We start from the raw sequence: 25,747 nt of genomic DNA, 5'->3' as shown, positions 1-25,747 counted from the left end.
ACGTGCACGTCGACTGGTCTCCCCAGTTCCTATCTGGCCAGTCATCTTTTAGAACACTCCTTCGGTATACTCGCTCGATGGAAACTCTCCGTCCACAAGATATGATCTGCGAGGTGAACGTTCTAATATTATCGAGGAAGGTATTCTCGAAACGGTTGCGTGTAACGTAACGAAAACGCGTCGCCGATGATAGAATTTCTCGACCAATTCCACCATTTTAACTTAGTTAGTTCTTTTTCCCTCTGTTTTTAATTAAATAAAATTAATGCAGTTTCTGAGCAAACATCAGGTCCGTACGGTCTCTTAGAATTCTAAGAAGGATCGAATGAGAATAACGGGGCCAACCGAGGCCAACGTTTCTCGATACCGAAGTTTTACATCTTGTTTTTTAATGGGGAAAAAGCGGGATATTTTATTTATTATCTCTTTCACCTTTCAATCAAAGTAATTCCGATTCTTTTATTTAATTCAATTTTGTTACGTTCGCATTTGTTCGCACCGCGCAAGTAATTGCTCCGAACGGAGCACGTCTCGCGCTTGCTTTCCGACAAATCTCAATCGCGCTCCCCCGAAGTCCGAAGGTGGTTTTTAAATCGTGGAATTCCAGCAATATCCAACCGAGGAGCCGAGGAGAGTGGATGATCGCGCGTGCGCGACCGTCAGATCGCTGACGCAAGGGAGTACGTCAGCTGTTTTGTTAGACTTTCGCGGCGGATAGAATAGACGTGCGTGTGCGTCCGTCGTCGTCGCTGTCATCGTCGTCGTCGTTGTCGTCGTCTTCGTCGTCGTTGTCGTCGTTGTCTTCGTAGTTGTTACTGTTGTCGGAAATACTGTTGTATTGTTGGAGGGAGCATCTTTCTCTCGCGCAACTTTCGTCGTCGCACGGCAACGAAGCTCTCGCGCACCTTTGTTCGCCGTGGTTCGCCGTACGCGCGCGTGAGAAGAACTGCGTGCGCGTTTCTGGGCGATTCTGCGTGCGACGGAGTCGTGCGGACACGTTCTCGACTCGCGTGTGCCTCTTCGTCGGACTTGCCTTACGCTCACGCTCGGATCCCTCTTTCAATTTCGGGTGGTTTTCCCGATTGATCCCGCGGGACCTCGGCCGTAGGTTTCACGCGTGGGAGACGTCCGTCCTCGGACCGTGACTACCTACATAACGCGACAGGATCGGGACGTTCTCGCCCGCTCTCACAGTGATAGCTATATTGTGATACATCGACAGAGAGAAAGAAAGAGAGAGAGAGAGAGAGAGAGAGAGAGAGAGGGAGAGAGGGAGAGAGAGGGAGAGAGAAAAAGAAGAGAGAAAGAAGCGCGTAGAGTGAAGACATGGCACAGCCAACGAGCAGCGCGTTACGGGCGCTCGCCCTGGAGTACAAGAGCCTCCAGGAGGAGCCCGTCGAAGGTTTCCGTGTCAAGCTGGTCAACGAGGACAACATGTTCGAGTGGGAAGTCGCGATCTTCGGTCCGCCCGACACTCTCTACCAGGGCGGATATTTCAAGGTACCCCCGCTGTACCCCTCTGTGCTGTTTATGGTGTGCATAGGTGCGCGCGTGTGTATTTACGCAAGTCGCGTCGAGCATTTTCGAGCAACGGCGATATCGATGGTGTTGGCTGAATTGGCTCCGCGTTTATACGCGCTTCGTTGATCCCTTCTTGGTTATGTCGCGCTTGTCCGCGCTTGTCTACGTCGCGTCCCGTCGTTTCCCACTCCCATCCGAGGCCGAGTTCAATCGGTACTCCACGGAAAAGATTTCGTTCACCTCGAAAACGGTCCTCCTTATCCGCGTTATCGTCAAATAAACAAAGGCTCTTTGTACGTAGCTGTGCCTTTTAAATATGTCGCATGGCGACTTGGTACATATATATTATTTTATTTTTCACGATGAAACACGGATAACGCGTAGGATACCTTAACTTGGCGCATAGCGTAACTCGACGTTATTGACTACCATTTCGGTTTGCCAGTAAATCCATACGTATACAAGTACAGAGCGCGGATTCTATTTTTGGTAATGTGGTGTGGAATACTTATCGCCGTGTGATATCGCCAACATGCATTTGCAACATGTTGTATCTATTCCATTTTGCTAATACTGAAAATATCTGATATTGAAAAAGGTAGAAAGTTTTATATAAATTTGACGTATGATATTGATAGATGTAATCGCAAAGATTACTGCAGTTAAATATTGAATGAAAAAATCATTAACGTTTGCACAGCTGAACTGAAAAAAACGTTCTTTTTTAATTAGAAAAAAATGGCAGTCTAAATGCGTGGATTGTTTGTCAAGATTGCGTTTCTGAAAACATTGTGGCTTATAATTTGCATTCTATTTTCATAAATCAGATATCTATATTTTGTGATCTACTCTAAAAACGAGTTATTTATTTGTCTGTTTAATCTTAAGAAACAAATATTTTTCAAAATAAATTTAGATGATATTGTTATCTTGACTGTTTGTAGACATCCAAATTCGTAAGACGAGGAAACAACAACAATGGTCTGTTAATCGACGACTATAATTAAACTCGATAATGAAACGATTCGAACGATCTGTTTTATCGTCGCCAAATGTTTACACGTGTGACAATGCGGATTTCACGTCGCCGCATACAGCTCGAGCGCCTTGTTTCCTATCCTTGAGCCAATGTTTATCTCAGAAACTAAAGCGTTTTCCTGCCAAGTGAATTCTAACAATCACACGCGAGTCATTGAGACTACCTTGATGATACCGGTTGATGACAATGCTGGCTTAGACATCTATTATCTTTCCCTCCCTTTTCTTAGTTTAGTTAGCCGAAGATTGATTATTCTTGCATTAATATTTATTAGATAGGAAATAGTAACGTTAATCAGATAATAATTTGGCTCTTTTGTTAGATTTGCAATATCGACGTTCTGCCTTTTCTCTTAAAGTCACATTTAAAAATGTTACGTCTGACGGTGAAAAATGTGTGAAATGTGAGTGCATGCACGAAGGAAAAGATCGAAATGATTTTTCACTTCTGACGTCACGAACCAGCGCGATTGCAGCAGCGAGGAGGCAAAAGGGGGGGCTTTAATGCTCAGCCCAGGTTAAACGCCAGACTGTAAAATGAGTTCTGTCATTGCCGTCGCGGCTACGAAGTTTTTTGCATGTCCCGTCCGCTTTCTAAACCACTCTCTGCCTCGTCGTGAACGAGTGAACGCCTATTCACGTAACGCAACGTATCTTCCCACAACGTAACCGACGATAACGAGCGTGGCGTTTCTTGCAAGCCGTGTACACGGCGTACACCTTGCGCATGTAAATCCCTCTTCGTGGTTATTTCGAAAGACTGCGTCCACTGCTCCGCTCGAAGCACTGGATTAATCTATTATCCATTTTACCGTAATCGCGTTAGACCTTAATCGGTGAATGCTCGCGTTGCGCCGTGCTTAGGTAAACAATCGCTTTCATCTTACGCTGCGTTTGAGATATCTTCGTGAATGAATAACTTTACGTACTATCGTTTCATTCTTTTAGAGGGGTACGAAGTTTCCCACCTTTATTATTTATGAACTTTATCTGGTTAGTTTGAAATCAATTTTTTCCGTTACGAATATTTTGCGAGGTCAAACGGCTGATAAATTTAATTGTTTCGGGTTTTAGCTTTATAGATCAAGTTTCATAATGCAAATTTATACGAGACTTTATGCCTTACTTAGCTCGAGATAAACTTAATTTCGCAGAACGTTAAAAAAGTAGCAACGTAACGTATAACGGAATATAACTTATCAAAGTCGCGAAAGAGTATTGCGTCGTAATACGTATCGATGATACGAAACGAAACACCGAAAGAATTGCGTATGCACATAATCTAATCGGATCACGCCTCCTTCATTCATTTTTAATGATCACTGCCTTTTAAAACGGTGCGCGATAGCTAAATATCAATGTCTCTCTTGCATTTGAATAGCACATGACGGAGACATCGAGTCTCGTATATAATATTCTTTCGGTAACGACGATTCTAGCGATCTTCTCGCAAGATCACGTTCTACTTATCAAGAGCCTCCCCTGTCCTCCGATCAAAATTTATGCACGGCTCGGTAAAAGGTAGCCGATACGGTTGCCAAGTTACATAAAATGCCATCGAGCATTGTCTCGATTCTATTTCTGGTGCAAGCAGGCCTTTACCGACCAACTTTCACCTAATCTCATTCCGCTAAGACGATCGTGCGCCGTTGGATCGGTTCGTCGTTGGTGCACGAAAAATCGATTCGCTATCTGACGAGCTCACGATTTTCGACGCAGCAACTTCGCCATTTCATTTTCCACCAAGTCCATCTCGATCAGACTTTATCCTTTCACCTCGTGAAGAGACGGTGGGCATCCCGCTTCGCGAGTGCCACAACTTTTCGCGATAATACAACTTGGAATCGATAGTCAATATACCGCGAATCTTTAGAAAGAAGTTGCGGTTGTTGATTTATTCGGATCCACGATTCTAAAAGGAAAAGTATTTGTTACATCTTACGCATGTTGAAAAAGTTAAAAGTTATTTTTATCTTCTTCTTTCTTCTCGTGAATTATTACGCGAAAAAACTTGATTATCAGTCAAGAAAATACGGTCAACTTTTACAACTTACAAATTACAGACTTTGTCCGTTAGATAGAAATGTACATAATTCTATCTGTGAAATTCATAAATTCTGAAGGATTTATATTATAGTCTATTACACATAAAAAGGCACAAAACAAAAGAGCGATTGATTGAATTCGGATAATTGTAATTAGATTTTGAATAAAATATTGTTATTGCCTTGTCTCTCTAATTTCATTTTTAACCTAAGAATAGAATAGACCTAATGACAGTCTCATTTACAAAAATGCCTGATCGAATTGATCTGTTTGTTGTCAGGCATGACACGATTCGATAGTTTGAAAAGTTGTCGCCTAGCTCACGTTACACAACGTCGCGTTACGATGACCACAGTTGCTTATTGTCGAAGTAGGTCGCGAAAATTTGTAGGTCACACGGTGGAATTGCAAAAGTATTGCGAAAGACGTGATAGTTCCATTCCGGAGCAATCTGCAAAAATCCACACGATTTATAATCTCTCTTCTGCAAAAGCGGCTTTTGAGACGAATAGCTATTATGACGTATAAAAATTCTAGTAGGATTTTGCTATAGAAATAGAAAGTTTGTATTGCAGACATAATTCACGGAATATTTCCTGACAATGATGTATAAGATCGCACGCTGATAATTTGCAATCAATATTGCGGTATTGCATCGGAAAACTTGATATGTGCCTGTATTTATTCCGATGGACGTCGATTATCAGTAAATAAGAATTACAGAAAAATTCCATTTTTTGTAAAAAGAAAAATTAATAGTAAAAGTTGAATATGTAAATAATTTTGTTGAATCATAATTTTATAGGACGCTTAAAATGGTTGTTAGACTTTTTGTAGGCATTGCTCATCATGCTTTAGATTTCTATGTAATTATTTTGATAATTATTCTCATAAAATTATTTTTACATTTGTTCAAATTTTACCTTAACGGATCATTCTTTTCGTACTTTATTAATTAACACGTTAAAAAGATAAATGGAAAACACATTAAGAAGAATAGAATCTTTTCAACCATGAGCCAGCAATTTCGTTGTAGTTGAAGCAGTTTCGGAAAATTGGCTGTAACAAAAATAGTTACAACGAGACAATTTTCGAGTACACGTGGAGCAACGCGAATCAGTCCGAGTAGAATTTTCGTGACACTGTAAGCGTGTAGTCGGTAGAAAGTAGGTTAATTCTAGAACGCGGTTATCCCGGAGGACGAGGTGGATATTTGGGCCATGACCAGGTCGCGATCAATATAGCGTCCCCGACGACGAAGCCTGCATCGAACAAGACCAGACACCCCTTTCGCGCTTTGGAATAGAAATCGATATCGTCGCAAATTCCCTTGGAGATTCCGAACCCGATCGAAATGTCGAATCTTATCGATGTCGAAGCCTGCGCTCCGATTTTACATTTTGTCTCGTTATCTCGGTTACATTTCTAAACGGCCATGTTGCTCCACTTTCGTAGCATCGGAGAACTCCGATGTGTTTATTTACAGGTCGCCGTAGAGCGATTAATTTCTAGAGCGTTAATTTTTCTTTTTATCAATTTAAACAACAATTTTTTTTTTTTGCATAACGTAAGAAATAAGTTATTGTAGCCATTAGCCAATTTCTAACTTTGTACATCGCAAATATAAATAACGGGTCAGAAAGTTTATGTGTGAAATTGGATCAGGCATGAGCTTAATGCCGAAAAGTTTGCGAAAATTTTTCGAGGGCTCGCATAAACAAGTATTAAAACCGGTACAACTTCGATGGGTCGACTAATTTTGATGGTGTACGCACACACGCGCGGGAAAATTTCCCACGTTGATCGTGAGAATAGAACCGACGGTCTTACTGGCGCAACGCACATTTTTCCGCACGTGTGTAGCGTTGGATATTGAACTCGCTGAAATTATAACGGTTTCACAATCCACGTCGATATACATATAGATACGTAAGCGAAGGCGCGTGTCGCGTAGATTACGCGTGGGCGTCTCGGCGACCCGAAGCCGAGTCGTATGTCGAGAATATACCTTGACGAGGCTTAATTCGTTATGTTACAGGCACACATGAAGTTCCCACCGGATTATCCGTACAGTCCACCGAGCATTCGTTTCATGACAAAAGTTTGGCATCCGAATGTATATGAGGTGAGTGAATATATACGAGAATTATCGATCCCCCGCGTATGCTCTCTCTGCCCGTTTCGACCCTTTCCTCTCATACGTGTGTACGTGCGTATCCTCCCTTTGCGTCCCTTTTCCGTTCATCCGTCTCCCCCCTTCCCCCCTTTCTCTCTCTGTCTCTCTCTCACCCTGCTCTCGCCGCCTCTCGCTGTATAACGACCGTCCCGTTCTGTCCGCCTCTCTTTATCTTCCACCCTCCGCCATAGCTTTTACAACCATCAGCTTTTACATCGTCACTTTCAGCGCTTGTGAAACCACCCGGGCCGTCGAAACCCCGGGCCGTCGTTACCATCGAAACGCAACGGGCGAACGAACGGGAAAGGGAAAAAAAAAAAGAAAGTAAAAACGGCCAACTTGAAAAATTGCACGTTACGTAGTAGTTCTCGCCAGAGGTTGCATTCATATTGACGTATCACCGCCACCACATTCTTAGAACGTCCGGCCGTACTATATTTATCGCGAGCCACACGTCGTCACGTTCGACGTTTGTAAAACTCTGAGATTCCTGTTCTTCCGCCATATCCGTCGACATTGCGAATTTGCGTGACGATTAGCGGGAAAACGAGTTCAAGCCGACGAGACGAGTTGGCACACTGTTGATAATACGCGACGTTTTTACGAGGACTGATCGTCGTGTTGTTCGCCACTTTAAAAGGTCGAAAGCACGACCGTTTCCTGTCTGTTACGCCGAAGTACCGCATTTAAAACTTCGCTCTCGCATTCGTTCGTTATAATATCGTCCGCGCGAAATAAAACAATCGATTAAAATGAGATTTGTTAAAGTCACTTTTCGAGATCGTTCTTATAGAAGTATCACACAGCTAACTCGCTCTCACGTGACCAATAAGTATAGGTATATAAAATATTAAGATTAGTACGATATTTCGCGCGGATCGCGAATCGTATCGTTCGGATCGTATCGTTTGAGATGGAAGTATTCAGCGGGGATTGGGAATGGCATTTCCGCGTTCTTCTTACATATTGCGGTGGTATCATTTGCGTTTGTACAAAAGTATCGCATTCCCACACCGCTTATCGACCTCGGTCGCCGCATCTCTTGCTCGCTGTTCGTCGTATATGACCCTTCGGCGGCTAGCGAAGCGAAGTCAATGACCGTCGAAAGCCCGCGTGGACATCCATGTCCACTCGCCCGTCGTCGATAGGGATGGTAACGACGAGAACGTGTTATGAGTAACGAGGCAAACACGAATACTTTTTTTTTTCTAAAGGTCTGGGCTGTCGAAGAGAGGATATTAAAGTTTGTGAATTGTAGATTAGAGACTTACTCTCACAGTTACTCTCTTGCTTGCAACCTGGACACGTTTGTAGTACAGTATGGAATTAACGGTAAAATAACATAGTTTACGCGGAGAAAATTTTATATTATTATATTTTAATTTTAAATTACACTTTACTATGTCTTGTATTTCCGATGGACCCACACGACATGATTTCGACATAACTTTTACTATGGTAATACTAATTTTTATCACGTAAATAAAGTAATTATTTGTTAAACCAGGAAACAGTTAATTTATATTTTAACAGTTAAGGTATATTTTTTACTTATCTTTACAATATTAACTTTTATTCAACAAGTTTTGAGTTTGTAATAAAAAATTTTTACTATGAAAAAGTGTAAAAATTACGTTGCATTATTGTTTTTGAAAAAATAGCTATAATAATAGCATTTGAACTCATAATTTACATGATAGTCCGCAGCTACTACTACATTATAGTATTTTAAATATTGTATATAATTTCAAATATAAAATTTTCTCCGTGTATGTGTGTAGTATGGAAACACGAATATAAAATTAAATATTTTAAATCCGGTATCTTAAATCGCCGTTTACTTCCTATCTCAATTCGAATATTTAAAATAGTTGACCTATTTGCTGATCGATTGATAAGCCGAACAACTTATCTTTATGTAACTGTAATTATGTATCGTATTTTTTACAAATACGGTATTTCTCTTTTCTATCATATATCTAACGCTAAATGTCCGTATTATTTATATTTCAATATATTTAAATTCAAAATATAATATATAGCAAAATCTTGTTACTCTGTACGTCATTTTTATTTTTTTCCATAACACGTGATTATAGCGAAGCCACTAACTGTAAAGTGAAAATCAACGATCTCTATATCCAGCGAGGTAGACCGTAAAAAACCGAGTAACTCTCGGTTGTACAAAGGAGATTAATCATACGCGAAGAGTCGACTTATCTCGCTTTTTCTTCACCGCGTGAAATTTTATTTCGATGATAATCTGCGCATTGCGCAAATCCTCGAGAAAACGGCACTTACTTCAATATATGTAGAGGTCTTTCACAATCGAAGCAGACCGTCGTAGAAGGTTTACTCGATATATACCGCATGGCTTAACACGTATACGGTTCGCTCTTCTCAAGCCCAACTTTCCCCGTCGTGAAATTCATATTATTCGTACGCGTGTGTATCTTGTACATTACGCGAATCTTCCCTGATCTTTTTCGTCGGCACGCAAATCCAGTAATGTACAGTAAATATGGTAGACATTTTACATACGTAAAGAATAAGAGGCAGCGGCATTGTTTTATTTAGTTTCGTGTATATATATATATATATATATATATAATATATGCAGAGTGTTTTATAATAAGCCACTAAATATCGCGCTTCTTAAGCAGAATCTATTTCTAGTCTAGAATCAATTTCATTGTTTTTTTTACGCTTCCTCTTACATTTTGTTTGCGTGTAGCTCTCGATATATAGATCTCAAGTGCCGGTCACCTTCATCGGTTACACTCCGCGCGATTCTGCGTCGTGTACTCGTCGGCTTGTACAAATGCATGCACGGATACAGCGATGTTATCGCCATCGGAACGGTCGTGTCAAGTGCCGGGCGTTTACTCGAGGAGCTCGCCTTCGCCTTCGTGGCTTATTACGAGGTGTTCGGAGTCGAGCCACAACGGTGAAACCACGGTGCGCCTTGTCCTACTTGCCGAACGTCTTCACAGGAGAGATAAAAGATAGAAGTGATTCTTGTGAGAAAACGTCCGCAGCGAGTTTTTTTCTACGATTTTCATGACACGCGTTTGTAGGACGGCCCAAGACCTTTGTTTTTTTTTTTATTTGCTATTCGTAGTCTTACTATTCTTCGTATATTGATAGTTTTGTTCGATTCCGATAATGTATTGTGGTTAAAAAAAAATCGTATCTCTTCTCCGAATATGGTATAGAATCATGATGACCTCGGTGACTTCTCTTCACGTACTGTAAAGGTACATCCGGAGGTCTCGTCCTTCGAGCAACGATGTCTTCTCAGGGACAAGAAACACGGAACCAGAAGCACCGAGGTCGCTGTGTGTTTGGCGAAAGGACAACAGAATGAACGCAAACGCTGCTTACACAAATTTTTACACATGCACAGGCTCTTTTTTTTGAAATAACAATAAATATATTTAGAAATGGCAAATAAAAATGTATATGTATACGGACAATTTTTTTAAATTGACATGAGCATCTTTGGGCTCACCTTAGTTTTTTAACAATAAATTATTCAGCACATATGTAAGCGAATAAATACAATTGCGTATACTTCCGAAAATAACATACGTAAATATCAACTCATTGCGCAAAACAAAGTGATATAAGGTCTGTTCTTTGTGATTACTAATGTATACTTGTTGACACTTATTGTGTACACTTAAAAACGAAATAGATACATATTTGAAGTTTGGTGAAAGTGAAGGTAAAAAATTTTAATGCAGTCCAATGTAACGACAAAGAACAGGCTTATTATATTAATTGAATAAGAAGGTGAAGAATTAAATGTTAGGAGAATTAGTATAAAAGGCTACTTCTTTCTTTGTATAGAATGGTGATCTGTGCATATCAATTCTGCATCCACCCGTAGACGATCCACAGAGCGGTGAGTTGCCTTGTGAGAGGTGGAATCCGACTCAGAATGTCAGGTGGGTATACAGTGCCGCAAAGTCCGAAAAAAAGGAACAAAAAATGAAAAAATTTTTGTTAGAATTATTAATCGATTGTGTCTCTCATCTCAGGACTATCTTGCTGTCAGTGATCTCGTTGTTGAATGAGCCCAACACGTATAGTCCAGCCAACGTTGACGCATCCGTAATGTATAGACGTTGGCGTGATTCCAAAGGAAGAGATAAAGAATATGAAAATATCATAAGGTAAGATGTCCTTAGTAATGCCGTTGCGTGACATCATCACGCGATTGCAAGAAACTTTGCGCATTTTCGTTGAAATTGTACCGCTACCGGATCCATAGCGTGCTAAAAACTATGACAACTGTGCGAAACAGATAACTGCGGAAACGAGAATGTCAGTACAACGTAAATATATATATTTTAACGCTAGAGCAACTATATAAACTTATCTAGGAAAATTAATTCTTGTTTTAATTATACACGAAAATGAAAACTGTAAATTGTTTTTTTTTAACAATTATATTAATTTATCTATTATTAAAAGAAGATATTGTTTAGAAATAATAATAATTTAGAAATAACATTTGTATTATAAATAATAATTATTACGTTGGATTTCACTAAAGTCGATTAATTGTTCTCTAAAATTTTAGTATCTATGAATAAAATATTTTTTAGAAAATTCTATATCTCCTAGCAAACCACAAAAAGATATTTAAAAAATCAAGAAATTCTCAAGGAAATTTTAGATATATTTTAAAAATATATTTAATTTTTCATTTGATAGGCAGAAGATTGGTCACAACCAAGGTAGGTATTTTCTCAATATATATCTCGTTTATGTTTTTTTGTTTAGGAAACAAGCTCAAGCTGCCAAGATGGAAGCGGAAAAGGAAGGTATTGTCGTGCCTGTAACTCTGGAGGATTATTGCATAAAGACTCGAGCGAGGCCGGCCGAACAACAACTAGATATGACAGACTTCTACGATGACGAGTACGAGTTGGATGATGATGAGGATGAGCAGTTGAGCGCGACCGATTACGAGGATGGTGATGATAGTGGTAATGGGGAATCGTGATCCATTTCTTAAATGATAATAAAAACCCACGAATCGCTAATTATTATATATCAGTTCTGTATAGATTAATAAATTAACGAGCTTCTAAACCGGACGATCTCTCTGTTTTTCCTTCTGGATATTAAAGTTCAAATAAGTATTGTTTTTTATCGAAAATGAATAAAATACTCTTTAAATTTAAATAAGAATACGGATATGTCTCTCTTAAACCATCGTCAATCATTTACATTTTTTTTTAAACAAATCTATATGTATAGCCTATTCAAACTTTATATATAAATACATTTTTATGATTTCTAAAAGATCTATCATTGAATAAGATTTTCTGTTTAACGGTGGTTTATGAAAGATAATATTCTTTAACTCTCGCACTACCGAAGTATTTGTTAGACAGCGAAAATTATATCATTATGTAATGAAAATTTTTATTTATTATGGCGCGTTTAGAAAATTTAATTATTCACGTTGCATGTATAATATATTGAACATATTAAGCTATATTTGTTATATGTATTACACAAATACGCGATATAAATATTACAACACAAATATTTAATATAATACTTTATAGAAACTCATTATGAAACATGTACAAAATTAATGGAACTAATTGAGAATGATACCAGTTTTCGATGGGCGAGAGTTAATAGAAAGATTGGAATGTTAATAGTTGTATGAAATTATGGAGAATTCCGTGTTTACAAGCTCTTTAACTTAAGCAATATGCTACGGCGCGCGCGCGCGCAAGTATGGATATAAGTACTATGGATAGGAGCACTTTGCTTGTTGTGTTGTGGCTGGCACTTTGATCTTTTAAATAGGAACGGACCAATTGATTTACCTGACAATGACAAACGTTCGATAAAAATAATCATACGTAAGTACTGTAAGTACACGATTGATTTTTTTTTTATATTGGACATCTAGTTTCGCATCTTGTTTAAAGTTGTAAATGGGTACATCAATTGATCCTAAGTATAATATCTATATATAAAATTTGCATTGTTTTGAATAATTATTTATGTTACGATGACACAAAAGAAAAAAAAAACTGTCAGGGGAAGAATTCAATTTAGTGTAAGAGAAAATAAGCTGCCGAAGAAGAAACCTGTTAAAAAATTATCAGTAATAAATTTTGCATCTCACACACTAGGATTCATGTTATACATTGATATCATTAATTATATTTATATATGTATGTGCATCCATATATCGATGTAATCATACTGATATTTTCACCGTATTATTTTATTGAATTATAAAATGAAATTAACAATAATCATGTTTTTATTTCTTCGCGGGTTTGAATGATAAACTCATTCATGGCTTTAAAAATGAATAACTTTTGCTACATTTTAATTTTAATTATAAATTACATTAAATGTCTTGAAAGAATTTATAGTGAAACTTATATGCGCATAATATTACAGCCATCAAAGTTATTTTGGTTTATATAATTTTCTTAAAGATCTCTCTTTTGCTATCATCTTTCATAAGAGGAACTAAAACTTTCTAGATGAAATTGGTTAAATGTAAGCTTACTACTTAAGTGAAAAGTATATTGGATACAAAACTAATCTGATATTGTATCTGCGCTCGTATGACTGAAATTGTAAATAGTAAATACGTGAAACTCAATTTTAATGACACAAAATATATAGATGGTACTCTTTTACTTATTTTTTTATTAGTTATTTCATTGAAAGACCAATATCGGATGTTGAAAGTGTTTAAATGATAAAATGAAAGCAAGAGGACATTTTTAAATCCCAATAGCTAAGCATATACTCTGCGCTTATAGTAGTATCGTAGCTGAAGTGAATATTCCCTAGTTCCTTCGACGTACTGTAAAATCTTTTCTCATTTCATGTTTTTCTTATATAGCTATTTATAATAATAGAAAACATACAAAGTACTGAAAAAAAAACAATAATTTATATACTGCATAATTCTTTCCTTCTCTTTTTTGTACATAAAAGTTTTTCTTCGTACAGATATTAATAAAATTAGCATTAGTACAGATATTAATACTATCACATATGCTTTGTCGATAATTTAGTGAATATGGGTAATAATGTCAGGTAATGTTAATCATTTACTATTAATTACCTTTTTCACATGATGATAGGCTAATGTGAGGAAATATATGTAAATACATTTTATTATGGCAAAAACTGGGCTTTTTGTTGTATCTTCTTAATTACTATTATATTCCGCACATCGGTAAATAATGAGGCGATAAATATAAAAATATGATTTATTCTTCACACAGCTGTACATGCACAGGATAATGAGATTATAAACGTTTCATATTATCTTTTATTTCAATACAAAAAAAAAATCGCGAATTGCTGACCATTAGAATCGAATTGTAGAGGTAGTTGTGAGTGAACGTTTTTATCATAATGTAGATCATCATTTTTTGTTCCGTGCATATAGGACAGAAGGCACATTGAGATTGCAAAACAACTTTGTTCTTGAATAAAAATACACAATTTTTTTTTAATTTGAAACGAAAGTATACTGTAATAAACTCGCTTCATAATGAGTAAATATATCGATTAATTGAATCCTGTGTATACGATATGCAGCTTTCTGATAGAAAATGTTAATAAATACAAGAAAACATGAGAAGAAACAAAACTGAAAACAACATAATATTATCGACGATATGTTGGTGGGACATTCACAAGCTTTATCTTACGGCTAGCATTATGTCTAAAAATTATTTAATAGCTTATTTTGAATGATATTAAATAGAGATTATTGTCATGTACGTTTATGGACGGTTGTTTAACGAGATTGTTGATGAGCCCAACACTGTGAGCAATAATATTGATTTTCTGGCGATCCAAAGAATTGGCAGTGTTCACTGCGGCACTCCTTCACGGTGCCCTGTACAAATGGCAACTTTTAATTAACAGAATTTATAATTTTTCATTTTGAAAGTTACTTGACATACCTTTAAATGGTCACTATTATTCCAAATCTCTGGCCCCGTATTACTTGATGGAGTTTTATCAATAAAAAATGTAGATCTGTGAAAAAAAAGTTAATTTATTCTTCATGATTAGATATAGCGAAAAGAATCTAGATTTTGCAATTATACCTCGAAAGATAAAGCGTATGATTTTTGTTTGTGTTAGTAGGTAATAGTTTGTTAACGCTCGCATGACTATCGCGATCACTGGCAGCGTAAAATTTGGACTTGCCGGCACCGTAATTTAGTTCACTACCTGTGTCATCCACCTGATGATCTTGTAAATATCTGCAACATGATACAACAAATTGATATAATTATGATCCATATTCTTCTGATTTATCGAATAATCAATGTGAAAATACCTTGCATGAGCACACTGAAGATAATTTTGTAGCATTTGATCCACATACTGATGACGTCTACTCTTTATTCTTACACACAACAAGCCTTCTGTCGAAATTCCACCGCTGGTAGAAGGCGGGCTCTTTGGCCTTTTGTTCGTCATAGACCATATTTTTTTACTGACAGATTTACCGATAGAACCGAATTGTTTCGCGACCTCTAACAATTGCTTCGCGGTTTTTGACAAAGAACCATCCGAATCAGAAAGCCTGTCGATATCTTCGGACGTGAAACTTTGATATTCGCAATCTAAATACTGTCGCAACAAAGCCTCCATCTGCATACAAATAACAAAATGATTCTGTTATCAATAATTTAATACTTTGTCAACAATATGCTAAATGTATGCAAAAAGATCTACTTACGGTATCCTGCGTACAAGTTAACAATTCTCGTGAACCATCAACCCAATCCCAATCAGGACCAGGGTCCACGGCAAATAAAACTGGTAACAGTTTGCCTGTGTCTGGATCTACTAATGGTATACTAACTCCTTCACCGCAAGCGCTGCCATAATCATTACAGCCATCTACAGTTACAAGCGGGGAGAAATGAGCAGAATGATATGCCAAGAGTAAGGGTGTTCTGTGACAATGCGAAGGCGGTACTTCCAGAGGTAAATACACTCCACCGAATGGGATCGGTGCTAAAGCTACTCCATCCGCGTCTTTCAACATAGTTTCTGCTATAACTATTATAGGCCTTCTTAAGATATGAGCCAAGGTTAACACGTGTATCTGAAATAGAAAAAGTATAGATTATATATCTAACTAAAATAAAAATTGATATTCAAAGAAAAGATGTTGTAATACTTCTTCAAGACTCTGATAAGAGGTAACAGTCTGATTTCTGATTGTAGGAGATGCCATATCCACTATACTTTGCCATTCTGATAACCATTCCGTTTCCGAGTATGATAATCCAGCCGTTTCATTTAGACTCGTTTGTCTCCACTTCCATCGTCTAATAATTATGGTTATTGGATAAATAGGTATCCTAAACATTTACTCTTTTAAAATTAGTATTTTCTTATTTTATACCTGAAAATTGCGTGTCTGTATTCTCCTTTGGTCAAAGTATTATGCAATGCCTCTCGCAGTGTAAGTAATCTATCATGAAAGCCCCACATTCCCAATGACGCAGCGTGAAGTAGACAATTGCCATCTCCAGATGTAGCTAGTGGCCAAAGAATTCTAGTGCTTCCACTTTTGTACCACCAGTTTAATCGACCTGCAGCTTCTAAAGAATTCAAGCATCCATTCTCTATCAGATCCTTCTCCAAGAATTTACGAAACGAATCTATAAAATATCAATCAAAAGTTTGATAATGTTAATGAAAAATAATTAGGATATATATTGTATTCGAGTAATATAGAAAAATACCTGGATATACAGACAAGTCTGGCAATGAAAATGTGAATTCTGGTGTATCGAGTGTTCCTAAGGCTGCCAATTGTAAACGAGCATAGGAAACAATTGCTGCATTTTCAGTTGCACGGGAGATACCTCTAGCCAGTTTTTTTGTAGCACCCGTAGTGCTGTCCAAGCCATTATCAGGAGGACTCTCGCTCTCCAAGCCACTCTCCAAGCCATCGTACATGGATAAACCAACACTCATAACACAGCTGTCCTGTCAATCAATACAAAAAAATGATCTTATGTTAGAAATGAGTCATCAGTCATTAGTCATTCATCATGTCAGCTTCAAGTAAAGAATAAATTGATCTACTGCACACATAATTGAATTAGACTATTTATTCCAGAACATTCCAATACTATTACACATACATTATAACATTTGTTCTTGCAAGTTATTAGGTCAATTAGATGATTAGATAACCTATAAAATTTCAGATTAATCCAAAAATGTTATCAAAATGTATTTAATAAATTCTGAGCGCACTTCTCAATATTTAACATTTGTCAATTTTTTTTAAAGAGAATAAATAAATAAAAATAGAAATATTTAACTGTTATAATTTTCGACATTAAATTGCACTATCCAAATAATCATTAAATTTTCATAGAAATAAACAAGCCATATTATACAGCCTACTTCTCGAATTAAAAAAATGACGGTTTTTACGATGGGTTACGATTCTAACCGTAAAAAAAAAATGATGCAGCCACGGCGACAAAAACGCACACTCGTGCAAGGTCACAATAGAGATTCGTAACCGGCCGCGATTACCCGCGAATGTCAGCCGAGTAATCGCACGCCGCTATGTACGTACATACATGTATATGTATACATGTATACAGGCGGTCTACAAAAATAGGACAAGGTTTCGCAGCGGCCACCACCTTCGGTAAAAAAAGAAAGAAATACGCAACGCGTGAAAATCGATCGCGACGCACACCTCTTTGGAGATGAAAAATACGACTTTCGCTCTCGTTCAATAGTTGTCTGCGCGTAAACATCTGCGTGAGAGTCTTATTTCTTAAGTCCAAGAGGGGAGAGGAGGAGGAAAGGAAAGGAAAGGAAAGGAAAGGAAAGGAAAGAGAGAGAGAGAGAGAGAGGGAGGAAGAGAAAAACGAGGAAGAGCGAGAAAGAAGGAGGAACGATCGAGAATGCGAAGTGCGAACCTTGGGCTGTTATCGAATTAACTCGCGGACACGACGCAGTAGCACGGCTGCCGATTTTCCGGCCGATGTCCCAGTTGACGTTCCGACGTGATCCTTCTCATATTTTGCCCAGGCGATCCCCTATTAGACTCACCGCGATTGGCCGCGATCACTGGCGATGACAGACTGTACGCGCGCGCGGACACGAAGCGCCGCGTGTAAATCCGAATACTCCGAACTCGCGGGATCACAGCGAGTATAAACACGGCGACATAACCTACGGTTTATGATTTTGTCCTGGCGGATTCGCAGGTGCGACGTAGTGGGAGGCTCGGAGAACCGACTGCGCGCTGGAATACCGCGAGCGCGGCGCTCGCACGGTAATTGCACGCACGGTGAAACTTTAAACGGGTCACATGTCTCAACGTCGCGTGACGGCCAGGCGCCGTGTACGCGTGCGCGTCACGCTAGCGTGCCTCGAGCCTCGAGCGATTCGCGCGAATTTTCTACGCTTCAGTGAAAGGCGGAAAAAAGGCAAAAAAGAGAATAGGTCGCACGTTCGTAGCACGTAGGTCGTAGGATGAAGACTGACGCTCGTATAAATACACGCGATGATGCGTCGATATCGAATTTTTCTTTCTATGTTCGATAGATAAGACACGATGACTCATCCTTTTGTTTGTATTTATATGCTATATTTGGAACGAATTTTTTTCAGACGAGATAATACCAGATAATATTGTAGACCGCTAGTTAGAATCTTATCGTAGTTTACGCGGTTGAAAAAGAGACTGCCTTAACGTCCTCTCGACGAGCAATTGTGATTAGAGTGAGAACAGTTAGATGGCACCACATAGTCTAATTTCCAAGGTTGTGCATTTACGCGTAAAATGTAATAATCTATATTTACATAATATATACAATGTGGACTATGTAAATTATGTTTTACGTCATATATGTAAATTATGTTTTATGTCTATGGATCATCGATTATGGATCGCTTTTTATGTATTGTACTAGATTGCACTAAGGTTTCTGTCTCGCTCACAGCATATGATTTTATTTATCAGTATGTACTAATAAACATAGCCAGCGTTTTTAGACAAATTTGAAACGAATTAATGGTGTAACGACATTGTTACTGTAACGTCATAATGAATGTGTTGCGTTCATGCATCACATTATGTATCATTTTATCCTTGTCCTTTATCAAATATTAAAGAAGAGTAAAATGATACATCATGCGTATTATACATGAAATGGAATACACTTGATATGATGCTTCATTATGTAACGTTGTGCTTACAATCCTTCACATAAGCATCAATTTGAAATTTAATTGAGACTATATTTCGTTTTTTTTTTTCATAAAATAAATTCTTTCGTATTTCTTTAAATCTTTACAGGAAGTATCGAATATATTATCGTAGCTGTTCAAATAAGCATGAAAATTATCAATCATCTAAGGTCCAGTTTCACAATTCACAGTTAACTCTTAATCGAGGTTCAACTTGTTTTTCATCTCCATTACAATTCTAGAATTGGAAAGAGATAATGTATAAGTTGAACCTCGGTTAACAGTTAACCAAGAGTTATGAAATTGGGCTAATGATCATTTCCATTAATGTAGATTAAATTTAATCTCGGTTCAATTTACTCCAATTCTAAAGATTAGAAAAAGATGAAGAGTAAGGAGCCCGCACAATAAAAGAAACAGAAAACAGAGAATAGAATTTCAATCTATCAGGAATTATGTATTGTAGAATACAAAATTTTTGATAGGTTGAAATTTTTATTCTCTGTTTTCTGTTCCCTGTTCCTTTTATTGTACGGGATCCCTAAGTTGAACCAAGATTAAAGTTACTCTACATTGGTGGAAACGGGTATAAATGTTCGTATTTTAAACTTAAGATGCTAATGCAGCCCTCTGATTGGTTCGTGACTTCTTAAGACCGTACTTAAAATGGTTTTGAATATAAAATTTGATTATGAATACCGGTCTTTGGCTTGGAACACGTAGGACGAACGTTCGCTTAATCATGGGATTTATCGAGTATGAGCTCACAACGAACAGAAATTCTGATTAGGAATGCTGATTATAATGATAGACGATTGCCGGAATGTATCGGTTATTCCGGGTATTCGTGAACGACGCTATTTCACAATCAACATTGCGTCGCGTCATGCTGAATACAGTCAAAACGGATTCAATTCGCAATATGAACAGATTTTGATACTGTAGTTCGTAAGCATGGGATCCATAGTGAAAATTTTTCTCAGAATTTTTCATATAATTTTTCTCTATAATTTTATAACTTTCTCACATTTTTTTATACGAATTGGAACATTTCTCAGAAAATCTACATCTTTTCTCAGAATATATGTTAATCATGAAATATCGTAAGATTTTTTAAGATTTTTTGCAAGTATAATATCTGATGAAATGTTACAAACTCTAAAAAATTTAAAACTACTACTTTTTAAAAATTATGGAATGAGAAATTTCAGAATATTTCAGAATCACTTGTATGAGAAGTACTGAGAGAAGATGTAAACTTTTCGAATATTTCTGAGTATTTCTGAAAAATGTTCCAATTTGTATAAAAATTATGAGAAAATTTTTCACCAGGGACGCAATGATTCCTTCGAAGAGATTGAGGCTCAGGATGTTTTCCAATAATGTACACAGGTGACACAAAGTGTTTCAACTATGACACAGTATTATACTGCTCGACACTGTAAAAAGCTAAGTACGAGCATGTAAATTAAATATGTCAATGTTACCAACTTTTCAAAAAGTTATTTGATAGCTGTACTTATTTTGCAATGATGAAACCTTCGCCAATTCTGAAAAAAATTATAACTTAAGTTTAAATAAAAATCATAAATCTATTATTGATACGCTAAACATAATTATAAGAATAAGAATGGAAGACTACAATGCATTCTGTTACACTATAAAACTAAACTGCATTCCAACAAGTACTTTACACAATGGAACACAATGTAACGTCTCTGTGTCCTAGCTAGAAACAGCCTCGACAATATATCGTCGATGTATAATACTTTCCAACGTAATATGACGCGACATTATGCGACGTCGCACTTCAATCTGTCACGTACGCGTCAATTTGAAATTTCAAAATTATTTCGCTCCTTTTCGCGTCTCCCGCGAATAAATTCTTCTTTAATATTTCTTTAATATTTATAGGAAGCATCGAGAAATTATCGCTGTCTAAAATGCGCGTAAAAAGCACCGACGATTAAATGCGATCATTTAATCGTCCGTCTTTCAAACTGTCTCAGTTTGAACGGTACGCGCCTGCGCGGCAGCCGGTCGCCATGACACTCGCACAGTGCCTTTCGTACGAAATACGTAGAGCAAACGCTCCTCAGTTAATCGCTGCATTTGTCGGTATTTGTCGGTTGTAAGAGTTTGCAACGAACGGAAATTCTTGCTTGAGAGCGTTGATTAAAGTGACAGATGATCGCCGGAACGTATCGGTTACCGCGAGTATTCGCGATCGACATCATTTCACAGTTTACATTGCGTCGTGGGTGAGTCGAAACGGGAACAATTACAGATGAGAACAGATTCCGACGTCGTAGTTCATAGGACATGGAACAGTGATTTTTACGATTCCATCGAAGAGATCGACACTCGATTAGTGTACTTTCTAATGTGATATGACGCGTCTAGATACGTTATTACGTGACGTTACGTTTCATTCCTTCACGTACGCGCCGATTTGAACTTCGATTGGGACTATTTCGCTTCTTTTTGCGTCTTTCGCGAAATAAATTCTTCCGTATATTTTTTTCAATCTCTAAAGAAAATTTCGAGTACATTATTGTAGTTGTCTAAAAAGGCGTAAAAAGCGCTGAATTATCGTCGCGATCATCTAATCGTCCGTATTTCAACTGTTTCAGTTCAAACAGGTAACTGGCACGGCGTCGACGTAATACGGCACGCGCATGCGCAGACAACGCCGGCCGCCATGACACTCGTACAGCGCCTTTGATATGGAACCACGTGGAGCGAACGAGCCTTGGTTCATCGTGGCTTTTATCGAGTAAGATCTCACGACAGGTGAATATTCTCGTCGAGAGTGTTGACTGAAGTGACAAGTGATCGTCAGAAAATGTCGGCTATCGCGGATATTTGTAATCGACGTTGTTTCTTAGTGGATATTAAGTCGTAGTGAGTAGAGTCGAATGTTACAGTGCTATTAAGTGCATATTCCGATGGAAATGTCATGGGAAAATGATCCTTACGATTTCTCCGAAGGGATCAATGCTCGATTAGAGAACTTTAATTCATTAGATCTAAACGTCGTAATTATATCTAGTCTCTCTGTTGCTCGGAATAAATAATTCGTCATTACATGCCATACATTTATGAAATATTGGATACGGTATAATATTGTATTGAAAAACGATAGATGATGAGTGTATAGATACGTTGCATTAACTCCGTGTGATCGTAGTATTTTAATGGATATGATATATCTCATTGATAATGCAATGATAGTAATTGTAGCTGCTGTAATTGTAGCTGCTGTAATGTATTTGTAATACATTATAAATTTTTTAATGATACTGTAGTTATAAAAATTAATTGCTTTATCTCACAATTAAATATTACAATTCTATTGTAGAAATGAAATTGAACTTGAAGAATAACTTAAAAAAATATTAAGCTATCGTTGTATAGACATGGGCAAGCGCGGATTTTGATATTTCGATAATTTTAATGTAGCTTAAAAAATTTGCAGATTTCTTATAACAATAAAGTCTTAAACGTGTATAAAGAACTGCATCTAAAGAAAAGTTCGCCATCGGGCACATGTGACAATAAATAGCAAGGACAATTATGTGCGCAAAGTAATTAGAATCGCAGGACAAAGAACGCATTTTGCAAAATCGTGGCATGGCGGATTCGTGGCGTAAATTCGCGTTTCTCATGTTTTTTCGGTAGTGAAATGTAATGTTTAGAAGTTTGTTAGGTCATCGAATAATTAAGTGCTTGTTTCGAAAATCGTTTTCTCAATGTGAAGCAGCGGAGCTCTTCTAAGGAATTTTCAACGAGTGGAGCAACCGGTGGAGCAAATTACAATACCCTAGGTGGTGAGAAAAAATATTGATTTATTATTTGAATATGTATTTAATTGTGAACATTATTATATGTACAATTGCAATTATTTTTCTCCAATATTTATAAAAAAAGAATGGTTATGTATATTTTGATTATGTATTTTATTTTAATATATATGTTTAGGTCAAATATTTATTGTGACAATAATGGGTCAATAAAGACCAAACTTAAATAAATATTAAAAATTAATTTGCAAAATTTGTTATTTATATACATGATATTTTCAATCTATTTTCTTTGAGAAATATCTGGAGTCTCTAATTTTTAATTATTTTTAGGAAAGTTGTGCGATGAAAATTTGATAAACATGCAGACAGAGAGAAATATTGGGGTGGAATAAAATAATCGTTATGTTGTATATTTTATTAATTATTTAATGAAATAATTAAATATTTGAATAATTATTCATTCAGTTTATCGTGTGTGAATAATTAACCAAATATTATTATTAATTGCGTTTTTTAATTAAATTGAAATAATTCAATAATTTGTTAGCGTATATAAAATGCGATAACATTCATAATAATTATAATGCATTAATTTTTTCCAGATATAGTTGAAGGCGTATTTAGCTAGATTACAATGACCAGTGAGTAAACTCATTTATTACACTTACATTTTACAATATTGATATCATTTGTTATTTTCTAATATTTATTTTATTATCTTTTGGACAATTGAGGATTGTGCTTTGACAATTGTGTCTTTATTTGCGATCTACATTTCTAAGAATAAATAAAATCAAAATTTCTTTCTATTTTATCAAAAAAATTTTTCAAATTTGTTTTTAATAATAGTGTTATATATGTATTGAATTACGAAGTTGTAAAATATAGGCAATTTAGATTATATAAACATATAAAAAATAAAATTCATACAGATGTAGATTATAAAGAATTGTATTTATAGAAATATTGAAAATATAATTATTTATTATAACTTCAACGTATCTACAATAAATATCCTTTAATTATTTTTATTTAGTAAATTCATTACATTAATTGCGCTCAATGTTTTTGTAAATTAATGGAATGCCAAAGTACTGTTTTCGGATACTTTGTACGACGATGTAGCAAAAAAAACTACGATTATTGATACAATTGCTTATACAGCAATTGGTATAATCAGCTCGCTTTTATGGTACGCGTTTCGCCAAACAGTTCCCTTCTTTCGTCAGGTATCATAAAGTTCGAAGGCCTTTTAAACGTGACACGCTTCATGAAAGGAAATCATCTTGTATAGCGTTGTAAAAGATATTTCATTATACCTTTTTCTTAGTGCAGTTTCGTTATATAACTTTTGTAATTACATAAACATTTTTCAAATTTATTTTATCTTAACGCGCGCGTTCGAGAAAATTAGTGAAATTTTAATTAGCTATTAGCTTTAGCTTTAATTTTGATGATAACTGACGATTAACAAGAAATTGTTTAAAATGTGATAATAGCAGTTATAAATCGTAGAAAAAAATACGCTCAATTTTTAATGCTGTAATTTTTTCTATACACGCTAGAATTCATTAATATTAGAAGGATAATAGTTATTTTTAATATTGAACGATATATTTTTTATTACTATACAATAATTATCAGTTATTTGTATGAATAAATATAGAGTCACTTATAAACCAGTTAAGTTTCGCTTATAGCCAAAGAATATTTCGCTTATCTGAAGCTTATCACTATTTAAATGATCTAGAAATATTTTATGATAGTCATTTAATGAGTAATGCAGTTTACATCATTTAATGACATCATTTCGAGACAACGGATATTTAACATTTTTAAATGCTAGTTCCAACTCATTTTCTTTAATATTAATCGTTTAACGTGAGATAATGTTAACAAATTAATGATTCGAGACTGTTCAATATGGATAGAATGATAAGCGACACAGTTAGGAAAAAGTGGCACTCCGTAATCGGAAGATGACCGATTGTTGATTTACTTGGTCGATTTGGAAATACACATTTACGAGCCACTGTGGGATGAAGTGGGTGAGAGGGATAGCGAGACAAGGGAGAAGATATCTTGGAATGATAATGATAATGGTAATGATAATGGTACCGGTGCAGAATGTCGGAAACGCGGATTATACGAGCATTCTTTTCTTGTTCAATACTTTCTTCAACGTCATCTTCATTGAGTCTGTTTACAGTTAAGAACACGACGCGATGCCAAGATGAAATTAAATGTCCTGACTTTGGTCTCTCACGGTCGTTGACATTTAACATTTAAAATCGGCGACCCATCACCATTAATTGACACTCGATTTCGCAATTGATTGTCGCATGTTGATCAATCAACAATGGTATCAATATTTTTCACCGCTCACTTATTCATGCTTCTGCATATAATAATTTGAATATCGTTTTTTTAATCCTTTTAGCATAAAGTACAAAAAATTATTAAAATTAGAAAATTATTAACACGCACATATTAGAGAAGAGAGAAGAAAAAATTATTTCTATCAAAATAGACATAAAAGAAAACTTTTTTAATTTATATAAAAGATCTGTTTATAACTTCTTGATCTATATTTTTCATTATTTATTTTCCAATATTTATTTGCAATATGTAAATTGAGATACAAAATCCATTTGTGGGTTACTATTTTCTATTTACAGATCATACTTATGATGATAAAAAAATGCTAAGTATTATAGTTTGTAATACTATGAATAAATACTTCCATAATATATTTGTATTAAGTTTATTATCTACATTTTTCTTACAAGATTTTGAAAAGTTTCTTGAAAAATAGAATTATTAAAATATTTTGCACTAAAAAAAGCTGAAAGGATTAACGATGATTTTAAACATGAATATGAATTTGAGCTAAATATAT

The 25,747-nt window shown here is 36.1% G+C and overlaps 2 protein-coding genes across 6 annotated transcripts; one reads left to right on the top strand and one right to left on the bottom strand.

The window, feature by feature from the left end:
- The first annotated feature begins 649 nt into the window (after positions 1 to 649).
- Positions 650 to 13,969, top strand: LOC105144152 (ubiquitin-conjugating enzyme E2 R2). Of its 2 annotated transcripts, none has more exons than XM_011052866.2 (5): positions 650 to 1,500; positions 6,644 to 6,730; positions 10,634 to 10,731; positions 10,825 to 10,959; positions 11,504 to 13,969. In XM_011052866.2, exons 1-5 carry the CDS (start codon positions 1,327 to 1,329, stop codon positions 11,793 to 11,795), a joined length of 786 nt encoding a protein of 261 aa, XP_011051168.1. In that variant the 5' UTR covers positions 650 to 1,326; the 3' UTR covers positions 11,796 to 13,969. The 2 variants fall into 2 exon arrangements, with proteins under 2 accessions (XP_011051168.1, XP_011051169.1); XM_011052867.2 differs by having other exon boundaries at positions 655 to 1,500; positions 11,573 to 13,969.
- A 69-nt stretch (positions 13,970 to 14,038) lies between these two features.
- On the bottom strand, positions 14,039 to 18,152 carry LOC105144153 (OTU domain-containing protein 7B). Of its 4 annotated transcripts, none has more exons than XM_011052870.2 (9): positions 17,900 to 18,152; positions 16,564 to 16,810; positions 16,221 to 16,479; positions 15,993 to 16,143; positions 15,546 to 15,917; positions 15,141 to 15,457; positions 14,905 to 15,063; positions 14,758 to 14,833; positions 14,039 to 14,690 (listed from the first exon to the last, which is right to left on the bottom strand). In XM_011052870.2, exons 2-9 carry the CDS (start codon positions 16,796 to 16,798, stop codon positions 14,589 to 14,591), a joined length of 1,671 nt encoding a protein of 556 aa, XP_011051172.1. In that variant the 5' UTR covers positions 16,799 to 16,810; positions 17,900 to 18,152; the 3' UTR covers positions 14,039 to 14,588. The 4 variants fall into 4 exon arrangements, with proteins under 4 accessions (XP_011051172.1, XP_011051170.1, XP_011051173.1 ...); XM_011052868.2 differs by having other exon boundaries at positions 17,767 to 18,151; XM_011052871.2 differs by having other exon boundaries at positions 18,027 to 18,151.
- Positions 18,153 to 25,747: the final 7,595 nt, after the last annotated feature.

The sequence above is a fragment of the Acromyrmex echinatior genome, chromosome 1, assembly GCF_024713525.1.
Source record: "Acromyrmex echinatior isolate Ae372 chromosome 1, ASM2471352v2, whole genome shotgun sequence".
Lineage (NCBI taxonomy): Eukaryota > Metazoa > Arthropoda > Insecta > Hymenoptera > Formicidae > Acromyrmex > Acromyrmex echinatior.
The sequence above is the reverse complement of the archived record's forward strand: the minus strand, read 5'-3'. Positions and strand labels throughout refer to the sequence as shown.